Here is a 25,026-nt window from a genome sequence, read left to right as displayed (position 1 = left end):
AAAGGCACCCAAATTGGCAAGGAAGAAGTCACACTTTCACTATTTTGCAGATGACATGATACTCTATGTAGAAAATACTCCACCAAAAAATTGCTACAACTGATGGACGAATTCAGCAAAGTCACAGGATACAAAATCAGTGTACAAAAATCTTTTGTATATCTATACTCCAATAATGAAGCAGCAGAATGAAATCAAGGAATCAATCCCATTTGCGGTTGCACCAAAAACCGTAAGATACCTGGGAATAAACCTAACCAAAGTGGTAAAAGATCTGTACTCTAGAAACTGTAGAACACTTATGAGAGAAATTGAAGATGACACAAAGAAATGGAAAAAACATTCCATGCTCATAAATTGGAAGAACAAAATAGTGTTAAAATGCCTATACTACCTAGGGGCGCCTGGGTGGCTCAGTGAGTTAAGCATCCGACTTCAGCTCAGGTCATGATCTCACAGTGAGTTTGAACCCCGTGTTAGTCTCTGTGCTGACAGCTCAGCCTGGAGCCTGCTTCCAATTCTGTGTCTCCTGCTCTCTCTGCCCCTCCCCCACTTGCAGTCGGCCTCTCTCACAGTCGGCCTCTCTCTCAAAACTAAACATTTAAAAAAAAACCCACATTTTAATTAACTAATTAATTAATTGTATTTTTTATGTATTATTATTTTTAATATAATTTATTGTCAAATTGGCTTACATACAACACCCAGTGCTCATCCCAACAAGTGCCCTCCTCAATCCCCATCTCCTATTTTCCCCACTCCCATCCACCCTCAGTTTGTTCTCTGTATTTAAGAGTCTCTTGTGGTTTGCCTTAAGTTACAGAGCCTTCCCTCTCTGTAACTATTTTTTCCCCTTCCCTTCCCCCATGGAGTTCTGTTAAGTTTCTCAAGATCTACATATGAGTGAAAACATAAGATATCTGTCTCACTCAGTATAATACCTTCCAGTTCCATCCACATTGCCACAAATGGCATGATTTCATTCTTTCTCATTGCCAAGTAGTATTCCATTGTATATATAAACCACCTCTTCTTTATCCATTCATCAGTTGGTGGACATTTGGCTCTTTCCATAATTTGGCTATTGTTGAAAGTGCTGCTATAAACACTGGGGTACAAGTGCCCCTAATGCATCAGCACTCCTGTATTCCTTGGGTAAATTCCTAGCAGTGCTATTGCTGGGTCATAGGGTAGATCTATTTTTAATTTTTTGAGGAACCTCCACACTGTTTTCCAGAGTGGCTACACCAGTTTGCATTCCCACCAGCAGTGCAAGAGGTTTCCTGTTTCTCCACATCCTCGCCAGCATCTGTAGTTTCCTGATCTGTTCATTTTAGCCACTCTGACCTATGTGAGGTGGTATCTCAGTGTGGCTTTGATTTGTATTTCCCTGATGATGGTGACATTGAGCATCTTTTCATGTGTCTGTTGGCCATCTGGATGTCTTCTTTGGAAAAGTGTCTATTCATGTCTTCTGCCCATTCCTTCACTGGATTATTTGTTTTCCAGGTGTGGAGTTTGGTGAATTCTTTATAGATTTTGGATACTAACCCTTTATCTGATGTCATTTGCAAATATCTTTTCCCATTCCGTTGGTTGCCTTTTAGTTCTGTTGATTGTTTCCTTTGCAGTGCAGAAGTTTTTAATCTTGATGAGGTCTCAATAGTTCATTTTTGCTTTTAGCCTTTGCCTTTGTAGATGTGTCAAGCAAGAAATTGCTGCAGCTGAGGTCAAAGAGGTTTTTCCTGCTTTCTCCTCTACGGTTTTGATGGTTTCCTGTCTCACATTCAGGTCATTTATCCATTTTGAGTTTATTTTTGTGAATGGTGTAAGAAAGTGGTCTAGTTTCATTCTTCTGCATGTTGCTGTCCAGTTCTCCCAGCACCATTTGCTAAAGAGACCACCTTTTTTCCATTGGATGCTCTTTCCTGCTTTGTCAAAGATTAGTTGGCCATACATTTTTGGGTCCAATTCTGGGTTCTCTATTCTACTCCATTGGTCTATGTGTCTTTTTTTGTGCCAGTACCATACTATCTTAATGATTACAGCTTTCTGATAAAGGCTAAAGTCTGGGATTGTGATGCCTCCTGCTTTGGTTTTCTTCTTCAATATTACTTTGGCTATTCGGGGTCTTTTGTGGTTCCATACAAATCTTAGGATTGTTTGTTCTAGCTTCAAGAAGAATACTGGTGCAATTTTGATTGGGATTGCATTGAATGTGTAGATTGCTTTGGGTAGTATTAACATTTTAACAATATTTATTCTTCCTATCCATGAGCTTGGAATTTTTTTTTTTTTTTTTTTTTTTTGTCTTCATTTTCCTTGATAAGCTTTCTATAATTTTCAGCATGCAGACAGATCTTTTACATCTTTGGTTAGGTTTATTCCTAGAACACACATACGTAGAATTTTAGTCAACACTTCTGAAGTTTGCTCTATCAACATTCCTAATTACCATTGATGGAAACAGTCCCTGACATAAAATTTCTATACCTAGGAAAACTGTTAGTCAAGTATGAAAATGGGATAATAGCATTTTCTGGCATGCAGAGTTTCAAAATTTATCTCCCTTTCTCAAGAAGCTAACAGAGGATGTGTTCCATCAAAATAAGAGAATGCATCAAGAAAAACATGGGATATGGGAATCAGGGATTCAGCACAGGAAAAAGGCAAAAGGAATTCCCAGGATGATGGTGAAATGACAGCAATTCATCATATCCAGAGAGCAAACAGTCCTATTTGGAGGAGACTGGTAGGTGCCAAGAATGGAAATTTACAAAGAAAAAATGGATCTAATAGATTATTTAACATTATTATATTAAGAGAAGTTTTACAGATTTCTCAAAGGCTTTTTTTCATTAATAAAAGTTAATAGTGAAATATACATTCAGAAGGGTTTAAAATATGCGTGTGCAGTTCAGAGAAGAATAAAATAAATGCCCATGTATCTACCACCTGGCTTATGAAATTGAACATTGTTAGCCTTTAAAAGCCTGTTTGCCTCTCCCCAAAAGCACCTCTACTCCCCACAATCTTGAATTGTATGTTTATCATTCTCTTGCTTTTCTTAATAGTTTTGTCACCTATGCGTATATCCATAAAAAAGATAATTAGTTTTGCCTGTTCTTGAACTTTGTTATTAATGGACTGCATTTATTCTATGCTTATTTCTTCCTCTAAATGTATTTCTGAAATTCATCCATGTTACTGTATATAATTCTAGCATATCCATTCCCACTGCTGTGCCATATTGAGTTATCTGAATATATCTCAATTTATATATTCCTCTGGTGATAGACTTAGTTTGCTTGTTATTCTTTGGCTTTATGGAAATGCTTCTATGAACATCTTTTTACATGTATCTTAATACCTCTGTGCAGATGTTTCCTTGTGAAGTGAAACTACTAGAGTGAAGGGTACTTGTTCAATTTTACCAGGTGGTGACTCACTGTTTTCCAAATAGTTTTCCCATTTATACTTCCACCGGCAATTCCATCTGATTTAGATCCTCTCCAACACCTAGTGTTGTCTGGCTTTGTATTTTGTCAACATAATGGGTGTGAAATTATACCTAACTCTGATTTAAACTTTCATGTCTCTAAAAAATAAACATAAGAAAACTTCATGTCTCCATGAACAAAATTGGGAACCCTTTCATAATATTTATGGGCTATTTGTGTTTCCTCTTTTGTGAACTGCCCACTAATATTTTTTGCTTATAAAAAGCTCTTATGAAACAATGATAATTTCATTAAGAAAAATAAGCAAACAAAATAAAAGACAATCGTTCTGGAAAAAATAAGAAGTCACGCAAGAAAGGAAGTATAATCCGTATACCATGTGGCTTAGCTGTGAACAACATTTCTGCAGTAACTAACATTTATGAAGTATTTTTGTGCCTACTTGTTACTGTTTTTCAAACCTTACACTTGAGATTTAGGCAGAGATGGATTTGCTAATGGTCACAAAGCTTACAATTACTAGAAATGAAATTTAAACTTAAATAATCAGTACACAGCCATAACGTAAAAACTGTATATGGTGGGGTTTTTCCTCCTCATGGACCAATCTATTTAAGCTATCCTGCCATAAGCAAAGGTATGGAAGATCTATATATCGGTCATCACTGATACAAAGAAGGAAGGTGAGCTTAAGATACCATGTACTTTTCTGGTCCATGTGCAGAGTCATGGTCCAAACCAGTAATGTGGTCCCCACTGGGTAGTGATCCAGGTTCTCCCTATTCATCCTCATAGCTGGTTGGAAGTAGTTTTGCATGAGCATTATGCAGTAGAATATGATTAACATCTCCCCAGGGAAAGGGCTTAGACCTGATGAAGAGATGGGGGTAGGCATGGAACTCAGGCCTCGAGTGCTCTCCATGATTTGACTTCCAGATGTTCAGCATGCCCACTCCCACGCCAGGGAGTGCTACAAAGTAGGTGAGGGCCTTCCACCTTCAAGTTGAGCCCTCCTTGGCTGTGGGTGCCACTTGAAATGGACCATCCCAGCTGTGCCCTGGATTGACCTAGCAGGTTTTTTGCTCTTACATTTAGGTTTATGATCCTCGGTGATTTACTTATGTGTGTAGTTGTAAGGGAGGGGTTCAGATTCATTGATATATGAATATCTAATTGTCCTAACACCATTTATTGTCAAGACTTTTTTCCCCAGTGAATTGTCTTGGTCCTTTGTTGAAAATCTATGGACTTTAAGTGTTAGAGTTTATTTCTGGACTCTCGGTTCTGTTTGATCTATCTATATGTCTACTCTCATGCTTGTACCACAGTATTCCATTTCCCTTTACTGGAAACCTTATCAGAATTCAGGAAGGAGGCTTCTCTTTATTAGCTTCAGCCCAATGGTGATGATGATAATAATAGTAATAATAATAATAATAAATAATTTCCTGAGGCACCAAGCTAAGTGCTTTATGCACATTAGCTCATTTTTTACTGTCAACAGATATTCATTAATGTGTCGGACCCCAAGAGTACATTGGTGAACAAAGGGAGAACGTTCTTGCTCTCCTGGATCTCACATTAGTAGCAAATTAGGTGGAGTGATCTAACAAATATAAGAACAAACTAATTTTAGGAAATGATTAGTTCTATGATAAAAATAGAACAGGCTAATTTGAGAGTAACCAAGGGAGAAGGCTACTTTAATCCTCATTACAACCCCTATAAAATTGGCATTATAACCCTATCTCACATGAAGAAACTCAGGCATAGAGAAATTAAATGACTTGGCCAAGGTCACACAATTAATAAAGGCAGAACTGGGTTATGAAAACAAACTTTTAGTGTGTAGCAAATGGAAAACTTATTTAGGTTTAGGAAGTATTAAGAATGTAGTATCACTTCAGGGCACCTGGGTGGCTGGCTCAGTCAGTTAAGCATTCAACTTTGGCGCAGGTCATGATCTCATGGTCCATGAGTTCTAGTCCCGTGTCAGGCTCTGTGCTGACAGCTCAGAGCCTGGAACCTGCTTTGCTTTCTGTGTCTCCCTCTCTCTCTGCTCTTCTTCCCTCACGCTCTGTCTCTCTCTTAAGAAGAAATAAACATGTAAAAAAGAAAAAAGAATGTGGTATTTCCTCATAATTTTCTTCCTTTTTAAATTTTTTGTCTTTCTGCCAGAAATAGGTTGCTATGGTCAAAGTATAGGCCCAGAGATCTTATTTAGGATTCATACATGAGCTTCTTGAAGCCAGTGCAGTTGTGTGCAGAATATATGTATGTGCACTGGTTTCTGGAATGAGGGTTTATAAAGCTTCTGAATGGAGTCTGTGACAATAGCAAAGGATCTAAAAGCACATTTGATTCGCATGATTTAGGCAGGAATTGTATTTCCTTTGTGTCTCCCACTGTACCATTTTGTTCCGTGTCTGCCAAACTCTTTCCTCCGGTAACAAGACTTGGAAGGAAATTATACATTTATTATGTTGGTTTGAAATAAACTTTATTCTGACATAAAAAAATTCTGTGGACATTTACCTCCCAGTGTAGATTTTTATTTACCAATTGTTGGACTTAATAATTCATCTCTGTTAGTTCAAAACTTCAGAATTGACTTGGGTTCTACTATCAGTCATTTTCCATGTCTTGAACATTCCTGAGATTTGTTGATTGCCTTTTTGAAAAGTCTTTCTATGTTTCCCTCCTTTTTAATTCCATTGCCAGTCTAGACTCCCATCTTCTAACCAGATTATTGCAGCAACATTTTTTTTTTTTTCCCGGAATCAAATTCATCTTGTACCTTTCACCACTTGATCTTTCTAAAATACTTTAATCTGAACCACTGAAACTCTATCAGGCTTTTGGGACCAACCCCAACACACAAATAACAGAAAAAGAAATGAATTCCCCACTTTATTGCATCTAATGTCATTATTTTTCCATGATCTGCTTTTAGTTGTATCAGTTTCTTTTAGTTTTTCAAAACTGTTTTGCTTATTTCCACCTTGTTGCAGTTAACTATTTTGTTTTGTCTTTTATCAGTGCTCACTATGACAGGCAGACACCATACTGGGCTCTTATTGGTGCCCTTCTCTCTGCCGGAGTTGTCTTCCATACCCTTCCCTATTTCCATCAGTCCAAATTCTGTCTGTCCTTCAATGACTTAATAGCTTAATAGCTTAAATGTTATTTTTTCTTTGAAACCTCTTTTTATTTCCTAAGCTAAAAGTAATGTTTTTTTTTTTTTTTAAGTAATCTTTATTCCCTCCTTTAGCTATATCTCTTAGGGCATTTAACTCTACCTTATGTTAGATATTTATGTAGTTAACATTAGTTTCTTGACAGCAGAGGGATTGTGTCACTAGTTTTATAATTATCCCAGTATCGCCCATCACGCCACCTCAGTTCCGGCATAATACATATACTAGATTTTGGTGAATAAAACCTCATTTTTAAAGTATAAATTAACCTCGTTATGCTTTTTTAAGTTATTTTCATTACTTCAAAATTCTTCCATTATGACTTCTTGGGGAAAGAAAGTAATTAATTTATTTTAAAAAATTACAGCTAAAAAGAGCCTATACAGGCTGTAATGACTATAAAATAGGTAGGCTTAAAAGCATAAAAAGCAAACTATTCATTTATTTTTTAGTTTACATCCAAGTTAGTTAACATAGTGCAACAATGATTTCAGGAGTAGATTATTTAATGCCCCTTACCCATTTAGCCCATCCCTCCCTCCCTCAACCCCTCCAGCAACCCTTCATTTGTTCTTTATATTTAAGAGTCTCTTCTGTTTTGTCCCCCTCCCTGTTTTTGTATTATTTTTGCTTCCCTTCCCTTCTGTTCATCTGTTTTATATCTTAAAGTTCTATGTGAGTGAAGTCATATGATATTTGTCTTTCTCTGACTGATTTCGCTTAGCATAATACCCTCTAGTTCCATCTACATAGTTGCAAATGGCAAGATTTCATTCTTTTTGATTGCCAAGTAATACTCCATTGTATATGTATAGCACATCTTCTGTATCCATTCATCCATCAATGGACATTTGGGCTCTTTCCATACTTTGGCTATTGTTGATAGTACTGCTATAAACATTGGGGTGCATGTGCCCCTTCGAAACAGCATACCTATATACCTTGGATAAATAGTAGTGCAATTGCTGGGTCATAGGGTAGTTCTATTTTTAATTTTTTGAGGAACCTCCATACTGTTTTCCAGAGTGGTTCGTTTTTCTGCATGTTGCTGTCCAGTTTTCCCAGCACCATTTGCTGAAGAGACTGTCTTTATTCTTTCCTGCTTTGGATATTCTTTCCTGCCTTGTCAAAGATTAGTTGGCCATATGTTTGTGGGTCCATTTCTGGGTTCTCTATTCTGTTCTATTGATCTGGGTGTCTGTTTCTGTGCCACAAACTATTTTTATAAACCAAAACTACATCATTAAAATAGAGTATTCTTTCTGACTAGAATATAAAGATTGATGTGAGATCTTGCTGTCTACTTCATGTCTAACATTGGTTGCAAAATTACCTGAACTCGTAGAGTATATAAACAATTATGTGTTCAAATGTTCAAAAGACTATGCCAGGAAAGTCTCTGTGGGAGTAGGAACAACCTTTGGAGGTATAGATTATTGGCTCTTTAACCAGATGGGAATTACTCATATGTTGGTATAAATTGGGTAGTCCTTAGAACTTTATTATTTTTTTTAATGAAGGGAATTAGAAGTGGAAGGTGTCCTCCTAGGAATAATTTCTATTTATACAAAGTAATTTCTCCTTAACGGGTAATCTTCTCTGGTGCCTGGCCAACTTGGAAAGTTTCTGTGGCCTTTGGCAAAGACCCTGAAAAGGAAACTTCTGATAACGTACTCTAAAGCCTTATTACTTTTCAGAAGCATAAATGAAAGAGTGAGAGAGAAAAGAAAGGATCTGAGAATTAATATAGCATTGGGGTAAAGAGCAGAGACTTTTAAGAGTGATGGAACTGGATCTGAATCCTGTCACTGCCATTTAGTAGTTAGTTGTATAACCTTGGTCAAGTGACTTTATATCTCTAAATCTGTCATCTGTGAAATGGGGATAAAAATAACTTGAAGTTTTGTGAGGATTAAATGGAATCATGCCTATAAATTACTTGGCAGAGTGACTCACTGTTGTGGCACAGTAAATGTTAGATACTATTACTGTGATGATGCCCTGAGTCCAGACATCAAAAATTCATGCATAGATCCTTAAAATCAATTATAACATGTTTGACATACCATGTGTGGTTGTTATACTCAAATTAGTATATATGTAGGTGGATTTGTGAGTGATGGGTGAGTCAGTAGAATTAAGAGTTCTACTTTTAGTTTTCCAGTAGGAATTCAAGTACAACTAGCAAACCAGAAAAAATAAGTCAATGCTGAAATTGGAAATTACTTCTACAGAGGCAGTTTTTCTATCAGAAGTTAGGATTTTACCCGTTTTCTGAGCAACTACTAAATCCCAGATGTATTAGATTCTTTTGAAAGATATGTTATTTTATTCAGTCACTATAATCCAATGCAGAAAGAATTTAGGTAATTTGAATTTCCCCAAATACATACTCTAATTGTTAGAGATTTGCAGGGAATTATTGGAAAATGGTAGGAACTGTGAGGAATTTGAACTCTTCTCTCATTCCAGATCATTTACTCTACCTTTTTATTCTTCAACTCTCGCAACTTGGGCATCTCAACTCTCTCAACTTGGGGATCTTTAAAAATTGTCAGTGCAGGGACGCCTGGCTAGCTCAGTCGGTTGAGTGTCCCAACTCTTGATTTCGGCTCAGGTCATGATCCCAGGATTGAGAGATTGAGCCCCACCTCAGGCTCTACGCTGAGCGTGGCGCCTACTTGGGATTCTCTCTCCTTCTTCCACTGCCCTTACCCCGTGTGTGCTCTCTCTCTCCCACTCTCTAAAATTAAAAAGAAATTAGTGCCTAGGCCACACGTCAAGCCATTTGAATCAGTTTCTAGAAGTGAAACCCAAGCATCAGTATTTTTAAAAGTTGCTTTTCTGGATGTGAGGGTGATATCGCTGCGACATCTGTCACCCCATTGATCGCCAGGATTAATTCAGCTGATCTGGCTGGCTAGGCAGGTGTCCCCTTCCTCCCTCACCGCTTCATGTGCATCCTTCCAGAAGCTGCGCACTTGGCTGAAGAGGATGACCTTCCCCGATAGAGGAGGATCGTTCTTCAGTCAAGGGTATACAAGTAGCCACGCTCCCCTGCTAAAACCTGTAAACAAGCTCTCAAGGTCCATTTGTAGGAGAATGTCGGGTAGTCAAGCTTTCAAGACTCCAGACACATCCAAGTAAGGCGCTGCACGTGGCAGTCTGCCTTTCTTAAAAAAAAAAAAAAAAAAGTTCCTTTGGTAAATGTTATTACATAGATCAAGAACTACTACCTGTTCAATGCCAGAAGAGTGTAGATGTTCAATAAATGTTTGACTGTTGAAAGAATACCTAACTGTGCAGTTTCTCCATTGTAATTACAGTATTAAAGTCAACCTAGAGTGCTTTTGTACTAATTTAAGTCTTTAAAAGGGGTTTTATAGTATACTTTGTTCTGCATTTGCCCCCATGGCATATGCAGGAAAATACTTGGCAGGAGGTAATGTTTTGTTGCTGATAGAATTCTGAATTCCCTCCATTACTGAGAAGAACAGGTGTGGAAATAGGATAAGACTCAAGGTTCCTTTCTTGTGTCTCATCCAAGGTTGAAGATACAGGTTGTAAATAGATATTTATTGGTTATTTTTGTTTTATTTTAAAATAATTTTATTTTTAAAAATAATTTCTGGTTCAAAAATTAAAAGGGGTATACATTGAAAATTGTCCCTCTCATCTTCCAGATATAGTTCCCCTCCCAGAATATATCCTTATTATATCAGTATTCTTCCAGAGGTATTATATATGCACATACTTCCCATTTTTACCCAAATGGTAAAACGCATCATGTTTGTATACTTAACAGTGTATCTCATCCATATACAAAGAATGTTATCAGTATATAATTCCTTCCATCTTTTTATAACTATATTATTTCTGTGTACCACAATTTATTTTAATCTATCACCTGTTGATGGATACTTAAATTGTTACTGATTTTTCTCTATTGAAAACAATGCTACATTAATAGATATGCCATATCTTTGGGTAAATTCCTAGGAGTTCAAGGTATTGCCAGTTTGTCTTTTATGAAGGTTGTGTACTGATTAGTTGGGAGATGATGAAAACAACATGAAATAATATGAGGGATTAAAGGTATAAACAAGGAATGGTGATCAAAAATGATTATAGCAGGAGTGTGCCTGGGTGGCTTAGTTGGTTAAATGTCTGACTTTTGATTTCAGCTCAGGTTGTGATCTCATGGGTTCGTGAGTTTGAGCCCCACATTGGGCTCTGTGCTGACAGTGCAGAGCCTGCTTGGAACTCTCTCTCCCCATCTATCTCTGTTCCTCCCCCCCTCCCCAATCTCAAAATAAATAAAATTTTTTAAAAATTATTATAGCAGGAATGATATTAGAGTGACTTGAGAGGATAGGCATGAGCCTATAACTAAGAACAAGGAGAGGGGCGCCTGGGTAGTTCGGTTGGTTAAGCATCTGACTTTGGCTCAGGTCATGATCTCACAGTTCATGGGTTTGAGTCCCACATCAAGCTCTGTGCTGACAGCTTGGAGCCTGGAGCCTGCTTTGGATTCTGTGTCTTCCTCTCTCTCTGTCTGTCCCCTGGTTGCATTCTGTCTCTCCCTCCCTCAAAAATAAATAACATTAAAAAAAATTTTTTTAAAGAACAAGGAAAGAGAATTAGCAGGTTTTCTGACATATGTACACAGATTATATCTGTGATTAAAATATGCTAATGAATTTTCTAAAATCCTAACATTTTTACTCTTAAATCTATATTTGAACTTTTTAAGACACACTTTTAATGTGATGGTTTCTGTATGAAAACTCCTCATTCTTTAAGAGAAAATACCCCTCGGGATTTATACCTGGGATGCAGGGCTGGTTCAATATCCGCAAAACAATTAACGTGATTCATCACATCAATAAAAGAAAGGACAAGAACCATATGATCCTCTCAATAGATGTAGGGAAAGCATTTGACAAAATACAGCATCCTTTCTTGATAAAAACCCTCAAGAAAGTAGGGATAGAAGGAGCATACCTCGAGATCATAAAAGCCATATATGAACGACCCAATGCTAATATCATCCTCAATGGGGAAAAACTGAGAGCTTTCCACCTAAGGTCAGGAACAAGACAGGGATGTCCACTCTCACCACTGTTATTCAACATAGTACTGCAAGTCTTAGCCTCTGCAATCAGACAACACAAAGAAATAAAAGGCATCCAAATCGGCCAGGAGGAAGTCAAACTTTCACTCTTTGCAGAAGACATGGTACTCTATATGGAAAACCCAAAAGATTACACCAAAAAACTGCTAGAATTGATTCATGAATTGAGCAAAATTGCAGGATATAAAATCAATGCACAGAAATCAGTTGCATTCCTATATACCAACAATGAAACAACAACAGAAAGAGAAATCAAGGAATCGATCCCGTTTACAGTTGCACCAAAAACCATAAAATACCTAGGAATAAATCTAACCAAAGAGGTGAAAAATCTACACACTGAAAACTATAGAAAGCTTATGGAAGAAATTGAAGAAGACACAAAGAAATGGAAAAAGATTCCATGCTCCTGGATAGGAAGAACAAATATTGTTAAAATGTCGATACTACCCAAAGCAATCTACATATTCAACACAATCCCTATCAAAGTAACACAGGCATTCTTCACAGAGCTAGAACAAAGAATTGTAAAATTTGTATGGAACCAGAAAAGACCCCGAATAGCCAAAGCAATCTTGAAAAAGAAAACCAAAGCAGGAGGCATCGCAATCCCAGACTTCAAGCTATACTACAAAGCTATAATCATGAAGACAGTATGGTACTGGCACAAGAACAGACACTCAGATCAATGGAATAGAATAGAGAACCCAGAAATGGACTCACAAACGTATGGGCAACTAATCTTCGACAAAGCAGGAAAGAATATCCAGTGGAATAAAGACAGTCTTTTCAGCAAGTGGTGCTGGGAAAACTGGACAGTGACATGCAGAAGAATGAACCCAGACCACTTTCTTACACCATACACAAAAATAAACTCAAAAGAGATGAAAGACCTAAATCTAAGACCTAATCTAGATTTAGACCTAAATCTAAAGGAAGCCATCAAAATCCTCAAGGAGAAAGCAGGCAAAGACCTCTTTGATCTTGGCCGCAGCAACTTCTTACTCAGCACGTCTCTGGAGGCAAGGGAAACAAAAGCAAAAATGAACTACTGGGACCTCATCAAAATAAAAAGCTTCTGCACAGTGAAGGAAACAATCTGCAAAACTAAAAGGTAACCGACAGAATGGGAGAAGATATTTGCAAATGACATATCAGATATAGAGTTAGTATCCAAAATCTACAAAGAACTTATCAAACTCAACACCCAAAAAACAAATAATCTAGTGAGAAATGGGCAAAAGATATGAATAGACACTTCTCCAAGGAAGACATCCAGATGGCCAACCGACATATGAAAAAATGCTCAACATCCCTCAGCATCAGGGAAATACAAATCAAAACCACAATGAGATACCACCTTACACCTGTCAGAATGGCTAACATTAAAAAGTCAGGCAACAACAGATGTCGGCGAGGATCTCTTTTGCATTGTCGGTGGCAATGCAAGCTGGTGCAGCCACTCTGGAAAACAGTATGGAGGTTCCTCAAAAAAACTAAAAATAGAACTACCCTACGACCCAGCAATTGCACTACTAGACATTTATCCAAGGGATACAGGTGTGCTGTTTCGAAGGGACACATGCACGCCCATGTTTATAGCAGCACTATCAACAATAGCCAAAGTATGGAAAGAGCCCAAATGTCCATCGATGGATGAATGGATAAAGAAGATGTGGTATATATACTCAATGGAGTATTACTCGGCAATCAAAAAGAATGAAATCTTGCCATTTGCAACTATGTGAATGGAACTGGAGGGTATTATGCTAAGTGAAATTTGTCAGAGAAAGACAAAAATCATATGACTTCACTCATATGATGACTTTAAGAGACAAAACAGATGAACAGAAGGGAAGGGAAACAAAAATAATATAAAAACAGGGAGGGGGACAAAACATAAGAGACTGTTAAATACGGGGAACAAACTGATGGTTCCTGGACGGATTGTGGGAGGGGGGATGGGCTAAATGGGTAAGGGGCGTTAAGGAATCTACTCCTGAAATCATTGCTTCACTATATACTAACTACTTTGGATGTAAATTTTAAAAAATAAAATTAAAAAAAAAAAAAGAAAATACCCCTGCCTGCAGTTTTCATTTCAGATTTACATTTAGCATTTGTTGATCAAGATTTTATCTTTTCATGCATAACTATACTTGAACTCTCTCTCTCTTTTTTTTTCCTTAGCCCTGGAAGAAAGCGAGACTTTTCCCCTGTTTCTTGGAGTCAGTACTTTGAGTCCATGGAAGATGTAGAAGTAGAGAATGAAACTGGCAAGGATATATCCTTTACAAAATGACTTATTCTTTAACAAGTTTATAATGTTGTCTAAGAAGACATGTGAATTTCTAAAATGTTCTTTCTCCCTGCTGTTTATTTCATTTTTGTTCCCTACCTGTTCTTTGTATAGCATGAAATTTAACCTGTAAGTCTGTGCCAACGTCTTACATGGATAAAATTGTCTAATGCGTGGGGAAAGAAGAATTAAATTCCTAAAACTGGTGTATCTCTTAAGGGCCCAGGGGAAGGTTTCATGAATCAAGTGAGTTGAATCAATTTGGCATCTAGAAACCAGGGACTATGTCCTCATTAGGGCAAAGGGAATCTTTTTTTGTTTGCTCATTGAAAAAGTGGTCATACAGGCTCCATCCTTCAAAAACAGGTTTGGTGTTTCAGAAACTTGTATTTAAGTGTCTCTAAGTTTGTAAGTCTGTAGCTTTGCATAGAGCGTTGTACTGCCTGAGTTTTCTAGTCGGTATTATGATAAAATAATCAAAAACTTCAGTGAGGAAATGCTTAGATATGTTATCTTTAACTATTCATACACTTTTCGAGTTTACAAGAGTGGTTCAGAGGGTCCTGTCCTACTCCTTCTGCATGGAGGAGGCCATTCTGCCCTATCCTGGGCTGTGTTTACGGTAAGTAAGTAGTTGATAGTAATAGTTGATGTTATCACAACGATTGTTTACTTCTGGATGAATTTGACTTACCTAACTCTTTATTCTGTGCTCACTCATATAGCTTGATATAAGAAGGTTAGGGATGTGAGTTGATTTAAAATATTTGTTATGGTAGGCACAAGATCACCTGTTCTTTAAAGTTCTTAACTGGGATGAGCTTAGTGCGTGAATTCTTCAAATATTTTATAAAATGTTGTGTATATATTGCATTAGGATAAGGGAGATGGAATTTGTCCCTGATCATATGTAGGGGTCTGTATCTAAATAACTTAAGTAATAGATAAGCAGAAATAATCTACTCAGGTACTTTAGATAGATATAATGTCTATCCTTTATTTGTCTCCTTCATTGAGTGTAGTGTAGTACTTTACACATAGAGATGTTCCATAAATATTTGGAAGATTTTCCTTTTTTATTTTTATTTAGAAAAAATTTTTATGTTTGTTTATTTTGAGAGAGCGAGCAGGGGATGGGCAGAGAGACAGGGAGACAGAGAATCCCTCTCATGAACTGTGAGATCATGACCTGATCTGAAATCAAGAATTATGGCCAACTAAGTGGCCCAGGTGCCCCTTCCTTCTTTTTTATAATAATGCTTTATATTTTAATGGTACTTGTGAGCTATTGGGAAGTAAACCCTGGTCCAGAGTAGAGGATGTATATCTGTGTGAATGCTACCAGTTCTAGATCTTTCTGATATGCTTAACTCTATGCAAGGAGAGATACTGCTGAGGAGAATACTAGCAACGTTCCATCTAAAATGAAATTGTCGTCTTTTCTTGTGTATATCAAGCAGATGTACATATTTCTTTACTTACCACCTGGAAGTCTGAAGGACAGAAAATGGGAGCAAGTGGGAATGATGTACTAGATAACGGATCTAGATGGCTATGCAGTTTAGGAGGGCCCTGAACATATCATTTTGTTCCTGGCAGCAGGATTATTGGGAATAGTTCTCAAAACATAGGCACTTACTCATCTGTTACTAAATTACTAAATGATCTGATTCCTATCTTATTTGCTACTTCCTTTCTCCTACCTTAGGACATAGCTGTTTGATTTGCCCAGAAGTGCCAGGCTCTTTCATCTCCCTACACCTGTGTTGTCTAATAGAAATATAATGCAAGCCATAGATGTAATCTTTTTTGCCACATATGTAATTTAAAATCTAGTAGGGACATAAAATAGCTAAAAAGAAGGAGGTGAAGTTATTTTTAATAATATATATTTTATTTAACTCACTGTACCCAAAGTATTATTTCAACAGGTAATCAATATAAAAATTACTATTGAGATATTTCACTTCATTTTTTTATACTGTCTTTGAAAATCAGTGTGTAATTTAGGCACTTATAACACATCTCAGTTTGGACTACCCACATTTCAAGTCCTTAATAGCATTGCTTTGATCATTTACATTCTTCAACTAGATAGCTTTTTTGGAGGTTTAGATCATGGCTTATTTATGCCTGGCACATAATTGTATGCTCAAGGAATGTTTCTTGAACGAACAAGTAACAGCATCACACGCCTGTTCCTAATGTAGCAGCTGTAGTAGTAAATGTACTCCAGTTGCCCTGTACTTCTGGTGGTCAGAGCCACCAGAAATTGTTCATGTACTATGACCTGGCTGGCTCTGCTCTAAACTAGTACACTGTCACCAAGACATGGAAGGAAAGAAATGTGTGACTGCAGAGGGGAAAGAAGCTCCCTCTTAATTGGTGTGTCACATTCATACAACGGAGTTGAAACTTGCTAGGGATCTTGACTCCAGGCTCTACCTCGTAAGAAATTTGGCAAAAAGTAATGTTTGGATAGGAAAAGCTTTATTCCAAGGACAGTAGATAGTGGGTCACAAGATTTTATAAAATTTTGATGAGAATTACCTATGTAAGCCAATAGTAGTCTCACTATATTCTTTGAACTTTTGATCTGTTAATATCAAGAGTCCCTAGGACTCTAATATAAAATCAGAGCTAATGTTACCTAGTTGAGTGTTCAGAGTCCTTAGAGATGAGGGATCTGCATAGGGCTAGAACAGATTCCCTATAAAACAGCTATTGCTTTTGACACTAAGGGAAGGAAAAATGAAGTAGGAATTGGAAGATGTGATTTCTAGTCCCAGTTTTGCCAGTATTGGTAATATATCCTTGAAGAAGCTACTTAAACCATTGAGCAAGCCATGTAAACTTTTATTCTCCAAATAGTCTTACATTTCAAGGTTTCCTTGAAAATTATGTAAAATAATGGAATATGAAAACTGTAAATTTTAAAGTCATGTATAAATATTCTAATAAGTGATTTGTTGACATATATCAATAATAAATATTTTTATCTCATAGGTAGAAACAAGTAATGTGGGAAGTGCCTGGCATAGAGGAGGGGATTGATAAATAGCTGCTGACGTTATTATACGTGTTATTGTAGAGGATACTCTAGTTCTTCTTTTACCAAAGTGTATTCTACAGATTACAAATCCCATGAGATATTAATGAAATAGGGTTTTTGCGATTAAATGAGTTTAAGAAATATTACATACGATGTTCTCTTATCTCTCAGAAATTCACTATATATCAATACATTACTAAAGCCGTAGGCATGTTCTTCTAAGTGAATCTATTTCATTTCAACTGTCTTCTAAATGTATTCTATCACTCAGTTCCTTTTTTCTTCTTTTTTTAATGTTTATTTATTTCTTTCGAGAGAGAGAAGGGACAGAGCAGCAAGTGAAGGATGGGCAAAGGGAAAGAATCCCAAGCAGGTTCTGTGCTGTCAGTACAGATCAGCATGGATCTTGATCTCATGAACTGTGAGATCATGACCTGAACTGAAATCAAGAGTCTGGACATTTAACCGACTGAGCCACCCAGGCTTGGGCTTTTACTGGCTAAATTTACCTGCCCTTTTTTGTTGTTATTCTTGACAGTGTACCAGCCTGCTAAATGAGTTTATATGTGACAGTGCTTTAAAAATAAGAATGGCTATGTAAACATTAGTGGTCTGGCAACTGACTTGACTCCAGAGGTCATATTTTCGTAAACACTAGAACATGATCCAGTAGGCAGCCATGTCAAACAGCAGGAACAGGCCCAAGTACCTTATAATCATGAGAAGCAGAATTTCCCTCAGACATCCACCCAGATGATAATTGGTAAAATAAGGTAGTAAAATAGAAACAAAAAGGCACTAGCATAGCAGGAGGATGAGTGTATTAACAACCAAAAGAAGACAGGGAACAACTGTGATTGATATTTGGGGTGCTAGATCATGAGATCCTTGACAGAACTGTGCCTCATTCACTCTTAATATGACAGCATACAGGGCCTGTGTTGGGAGTTGTTGCTCAATAGTTATTCCTTGAGTAAGTTAACATCAGTCTTGAGCAATTAAGAAAAGGTTAAATTTTGTACATTGTATCCTGTTTGAGAAGGAAGAAAAGATGTAATTATCCTAAAGATTTTGTCAAATGTTAGTAAGCCGTTTACATATGGCTGATACATAAGGAATTTATATAACATGGTTAGAATCCCAAACACAGGATATGCGACACCAAAGGACATGAAGAAACAATTCATGGAGAACAAACAGGAGAAAGTTCATCCTCACTAGTAATCAGATATGATTAACATAGGAGGTATCATTTGTTTTTGATATCAAATTAACATTATCCAAAACTAATTCTCAGTGTTGGCAAAGGCACTAGAAAACAAATACATTCTAATTTTTTTTAATGTTTATTTATTTTTTGAGAGACAGAGCATGAGTGGGGGAGGAGCAGAGAGAAAGGGAATCTAAATCAGGCTCAGGCTCAGGCTGTGAGCTGGCAGCACAGAGCCCAACACAGGGCTTGAACCCACAAGTCGTGAGATCATGACCTGAGCTGAAGTCGCATGCTTAACCAACCGAGCCACCTAGCTGCCCCAATAAGAAATGTTCTAATGCTGCTCTTTTGTGCATATAAGCTTCATAAGAAAAACAAAATAAGTAAGGGTTAGCTTGGTGAAAGCCAGGGTCAGTGGTGTGTGTGGTTTAGAGGGTCCAACTCTTTATCTCAGCTCAGGTCATGATCTCACAGTTCATGACATTGAGTCCCACATCAGGCTCCATGCTCACAGTGTGGAGCCTACTTGGGATTCTCTCAGTCTGTCTCTCTCTCTCTCTCTCTCTCTCTCTCTCTCTCTTTCTCTCTGTGCCCCTCCCTCATCCGTGTATGCACACATGCTCTTTTTCTCTCTCAAACTTTAAAAAAAAGAAAAATATGAGAGTTCACTCTTTAATAAGATCAACCAATCAGGAAATAACTTGTTAAATGCCTACTTTGTACCAGGCATAATGTTAGGTGGTATGGATACAGTAGAGAATTAAACACATCCTATCCTCTTGTTCATATGATGTTTTAAGTCTAATGGGGAAGATAGGAAAAATGAAGATGGCACATGTAAACAAATAACACAGCAAAAAAATTAAGAAGCTTTCATCTCAAACAGATTGGGGTTTGAATTTCAAAACAACTTAATCTGTCAGGCTTTTGTTTCTCAGTCTGTAAATGTGTATAATAACACCTAAGTCAATAGGGAAATTGTGAGAATAAATAAAAGATGTGAGTGAGCCTCTTGATAAAGTGTTTGACTCAAGCACTCAGTTTTAGACAAATTTACAGCATCTCTGTACAAGATACAAAAGTACCAGAGGAGGGGCGCCTGGGTGGCGCAGTCGGTTAAGCGTCCGACTTCAGCCAGGTCACGATCTCGCGGTCCGTGAGTTCGAGCCCCGCATCAGGCTCTGGGCTGATGGCTCGGAGTCTGGAGCCTGCTTCCGATTCTGTGTCTCCCTCTCTCTCTGCCCCTCCCCCGTTCATGCTCTGTCTCTCTCTGTCCCAAAAATAAATAAAAAACGTTGAAAAAAAATTAAAAAAAAAAAAGTACCAGAGGAGGAAATTATTAACTCTGCTGATGATTGAGGGGACTATAAGGAAAGTTTCATAAGAGAGAAGACATCTGAACTAGATTTTGAAGACTGAATAGAAGTTGGATTATAAAGAAAGCATTCCAAGGAGAGAGAAATGTAAAAGCAGTGAAAACTGTAACAATGAAGTGTGTTTTGGAAATTATCAGTAGCTTGAGTACAGAGTATGAGGATAGTGAGCAGGGAAAGAGGTGCCTAGAGATAACAGGGAAAAATTATGGGAGGACCTTTTGTATCAGGAAGTACACCTTATCCTTTAGTTCAGGGTAATAGTAGAGACCTGTTTTTAAATACTTCCCCCATCCATAAGTATATCTTAGGATGTCAAAATTGGCAAGGGGTATGTAAAGTATGTTTAGTTTGAAATAATCACAAACATATCCAGACGGGGAAGTTCTGGGAAGTTGAGTATTTTGATATACCTCTACCTACTTCTAATTGAGTGTCACAGTTATAGGCAATAAGTTATTGAAGGGTGTTAGTCAAGATACTACTATAGCTAATGGATTGGGCCAGAGACACAAACTGAGGCAGACTAGTTAAAAGACTATTCTTGTATTACACAATTCTAAATATTTGCTATCTTGTGAAATGTTAATTTCTCCCCAAAAGGAGAAAGTTCAATTAATTTTTTTCACCATGTAAAAACACTACTTAGACTGGTACTGTTTTAAGCAGCCCAATGTATTTATGAATGTAGCATCAGTCTAATACTAAAACTAGGCCACAAAAATGCAGGAAAACTATGAGCCAGTTTCAATTTCAATTATCAAATAGATGCAGAATCCTAAATAACAGCAGATTGAATCCAGTAGTATAGTAAAATAATAAATAGATTAGAAAATCTATCAGTATAAGGGTGCTTGGGTGACTCAGTCAGTTAAGTGTCCAACTCTTGATTTCAGCTCAGGTCATGGTCAGTTCGTGAGATTGAGCCCCACGTCAGGCTCTGTGCTGACAGTGTGGAGCCTGCCTGGGATTCATATTCTCTCTCTCTCTCTCTCTCTCTCTCTCTCCCCCCCTTCCCCCCCCTCCCTCTCCCTCTCCTTCTCTTTGCCCCTCCCACTCATTCTGTCTTCCTCTTTCTCTTTCAAAATAAATAAACATTGGGGCGCCTGGGTGGCGCAGTCGGTTGAGCGTCCGACTTCAGCTCAGGTCACGATCTCGCGGTCCGTGAGTTCGAGCCCCGCATCAGGCTCTGGGCTGATGGCTCAGAGCCTGGAGCCTGTTTCCGACTCTGTGTCTCCCTCTCTCTCTGCCCCTCCCCCGTTCATGCTCTGTCTCTCTCTGTCCCAAAAATAAATAAACGTTGAAAAAAAAAATTAAAAAAAAATAAATAAACATTAAAAAAAAAAAAAACAACGAACATCTATCAGTGTAATTAATCTCTTACTTAACTTGATACCCAAAACAGGACTTGATCAAATACAATACCCACTTAGGTTGCAAACTTCTGGCACCTGGGAATAAGTGAATAACTTCTTTTTTTGTTTTTTAATTTAATTTATTTTTTTTAATTTACATCCAGGTTAGCATATAGTGCAACAATGATTTCAGGAGTAGATTCCTTAATGCTCCTTACCCATTTAGCCCAACCCCCTCCCACAACCCCTCCAGTAACCCTCTGTTTGTTCTCCATATTTAAGAGTCTCTTATGTTTTGTCCCCTTCCCTGTTCTTATATTATTTTTGCTTCCCTTCCCTTATGTTCATCTGTTTTGCATCTTAAAGTCCTCATATGAGTGAAGTCATATGATATTTGTCTTTCTCTGACTAATTTCGCTTAGCATGATAACCTCTAGTTGCATCCATGTAGTTGCACATGGCAAGATTTCATTCTTTTTGATTGCCAAATAATACTCCATTGTGTATATATACCACATCTTCTTTATCCATAAGTGAATAACCTCCTTAACTTTATTGAATTTATATACCAAAAAATTATATAAATATACTTAGTGGTGAAATATTAGACACTTTCCTTTAAAGTCAGGGACAAGATAGGGGTAATTTTTCCAACATTATACTGGAGGTTCTGGCTAAACAATAAAACTAGGAAGAAAAATGAGTTTTAAAGACTTTAAAAGAATGAGAATTGTCATTACCTACAAATATTATTGTCTTTCTAGAATATCAAGGAAAATCAACTGAAAAACTAGTTAAGCCTTAGTTTACAAGGTCAGTATCTTAAAATCTGCCTTTTCTAAGTTGGGAAATATCACAGGAAAAATGATCCTATTCATGAAAGCAACAAAACTATAAAATCTGGGAATAAGCCTTACTTAAAAAAAAATTGCATAAGATATTTATTGAGAAAACATTAAACTTCACAGAATCATGTTCCTGTATGTTCTGACAAACTTGTTAAAATGTCACTTGGGTTTTTCATGAGACTTTATCAACAAACTCTAAAATACACACAGAAAAATAAATGCCCGATAATGACCAAGATAATTTTGAAAAAGTGTGAAGGGACTTGCCCTCTCAGATATGAAAACATACTCTAAAACTATCAATAGTGTGGTATCGGCAGAAAGAATCAAGAAATAAACCCATGTATAAAACACAAGTTAATATACCATAAAAATAACAATCCAAATGGATTTAACTACCAAATTAAAAAAAAACAAACCTTAAGAATGTATATGATGTTGGGGCAGGGCTTTTTAAAGTTAACCACAAGAAGTAAAAGCCATAAAACCCACAGACCATGAGATCATGACCTGAGCTGAAGTCGGATGCCCAACTGACTGAGCCACCCAGGTGCCCCAATGTTTATTTTTGAGAGAGAGAGAGACAGAATACGACTTGGGGAAGAGCAGAGAGAGAGGGAGATACAGAATCCGAAGCAGGCTCCAGGCTCTGAGCTGTCAGCACAGCTCAAATCCACAAACCATGACATCATGACTGAGCCAAAGTCAGATGCTTAACTGGCTGAGCCACCCAGATGCCCCAGCAAAAGTAGTTCTAAGAGAGAAGTATATAGCAATACAGGCCTATCTCAAGAAACAAGAAAAAAGCTCAAACAATCTAATCCTCACCTGAAGGAACTAGAAAAAAGAGCAAAGCCCAAGGTGAGTAGAAGAAAGAAAATAATAAAGATCAAAGCAGAAATAAAAGACCTAGAGACTAAAAGAATAGAAAAAAAATCAAACCAAGAGCTGGTACTTTGAAAAGATAACAAAAATTGACAGACTCTTAACCAGACTCATCAAGAAAAAATAGGACCCAAATAGGTAAAATCAGCAATCAGAGAAGTAACAACTGATACCACAGAAATACAAAGGACTATAAGAAAATACTATGAAAAATCATATGCCGACAAACTGGACAACCTAGAAGAAATGGATACATTTCTAGAAACATACAGTCTTCCAAAACTGGACCAGGAAGAAATAGAAAACCTGAATAGACCAATTACAAGAAATGAAATTGAGGGACACCTGGGTGGCTCGGTTGAGTGTCTGACTCTAATTTTGGCTCAGGTCATGATCTCACAGTTCATGGGTTTGAACCCCTGCCTCATGCTCAGTGTTGACAGCAGGGGGCCTGCTTGGGATTCTCTCTCCCTCTCTCTCTGCCTCTCTCCCGCTTGAGCACACTCTTGCTTTCTCTCAATAAATAAATAAACTTTAAAAAAAAAGAAGAAATGAAATTGAATCAGTAATCTAAAAACTACCAGAAAATAAAAGTCCAGGACCAATTGGATTCACAAGTGAATTCCACCAGACATTCAAAGAAGAGTTAATACCCATTCTCCTCAAAGAATTCCAAAAAATAGAAGAGGAAGGAAAGCTTCCAAATATATTCTACAAGGCCAGCATTGTCCTGATACAAAAATCAGACAAAGACACTACAAAAAAAAAAAGCCTGTGGACCAATAGCCGTGATGAACATAGATGCAAAAGTCCTTAAAAAAATACAAGCTTACAGCATATAGCAATAAATTAAAAGGATCATTCAGCACAATCAGGTGGGACTTATCCCTGGGATGCAGGGATGGTTCAGTATTCACAAATCAGTCAACATCATATACCACATCAACAAAACGAAGAATAAAAATCATGACCATCTTAATAGATGCAGAGAAAGCATTTAACAAGACTAACATCTATTCATGATAAAAACTCAACAAAATGGGGTTAGAGGGAACATACCTCAACATAATAAAGACCATATATGGAAAACCCACAGCTAACATCATATTCAGTAATGAAAAACTGAAAGCTTTCTCTCTAAGATCAGTAACAAGACAAAGATTCCACTGTAACCATTTTTATTCAACATAGTAGAAGTCCTAGCCACAGCAATCCTGCAAGAAAAATAAGAGGCATCCATATTCGTAAAGAAGTTAAATTGTCACTGTTTACAGATGACATACTATATATATAGAAAACTCTAAAAATTCCACTAAAAACTACTAGAAGTAATAAATGAATTCAGTAAAGTGGCAAGATACAAAATACCCAGAAATCGGTAGCATTTCTATTCACTAACAGTGAAGTTACAAAAAGAGACTTTAAAAATACTATTTACAGTTAATACCAAAAAGAATAAAATAAACTTAACCAAAGAGGTGAAAGACCTGTACTCTGAAAAATATAAAACACTAGTGAGAGAAATTGAAGATGACACAAATGGAAAGATACTCCCTGCTTATGGATTGGAACAATTAATATTGTCAAAATATCCTTATTACCCAAAGCAATCTACAGATTCAGTGCAGTCACTATCAAAATACCAGCAGCATTTTTCACAAAACTAGAACAATAATACTAAAACTTGTATGGGTCTCCAGAAGACACCAAATAGCCAAAGAAATCCTGGGAAAGGTATCACAATTACAGATTTCAAGATGTGCTACAAAGCTGTAGTAGTCAAAACAGTATGATACTGGCACATAGAGTGGCACATAGAGTGGCGCCTGGGTGGCTCAGTTGGTTAAGCGCTGGACTCCTGATGCTGGCTCAGGTCATGATCTTACGGTTGTGAGATTGAGCCCTATGTTGGGCTCTGCACTGGCATGGAGCCTGCTTGGGATTCTTTCTCCCCCTCTACCCCTCCCCACTTGCTCTCACTCTCTCTCTCTCTCTCAAAAAAAAAAAAAAAAAGACACATAGGTCAATGGAACAAGATAGAGACCCCACAAATAAACCTCATATATATATATATGTGAATGTCTTATAGACGGTCAATCTATGATAATGTGGGAAAGAATATACAATAGGGGAAAGAGTCTTTTCATAAATGGTGCTGGGAAAACTGGACTATTTTCTGGCACCACACATAAAAATAATCTCAAAATGG

At 37.2% G+C, this 25,026-nt stretch overlaps 1 protein-coding gene across 2 annotated transcripts in view; it reads left to right on the top strand.

Annotated features, from left to right (window-relative positions):
* PPME1 (protein phosphatase methylesterase 1) overlaps positions 1 to 25,026 on the top strand; it is an 88,792-nt gene that overhangs the window by 20,744 nt on the left and 43,022 nt on the right. For both annotated transcript variants that reach the window (XM_047879436.1, XM_047879437.1), the window contains 2 exons: positions 13,983 to 14,076; positions 14,621 to 14,713. In XM_047879436.1, coding sequence (XP_047735392.1) covers positions 13,983 to 14,076; positions 14,621 to 14,713 — 187 coding nt within the window. The remainder of the gene's footprint in view (positions 1 to 13,982; positions 14,077 to 14,620; positions 14,714 to 25,026) is intronic.

This window comes from Prionailurus viverrinus, chromosome D1 (genome assembly GCF_022837055.1).
Source record: "Prionailurus viverrinus isolate Anna chromosome D1, UM_Priviv_1.0, whole genome shotgun sequence".
NCBI lineage: Eukaryota > Metazoa > Chordata > Mammalia > Carnivora > Felidae > Prionailurus > Prionailurus viverrinus.
The sequence above is the reverse complement of the archived record's forward strand: the minus strand, read 5'-3'. Positions and strand labels throughout refer to the sequence as shown.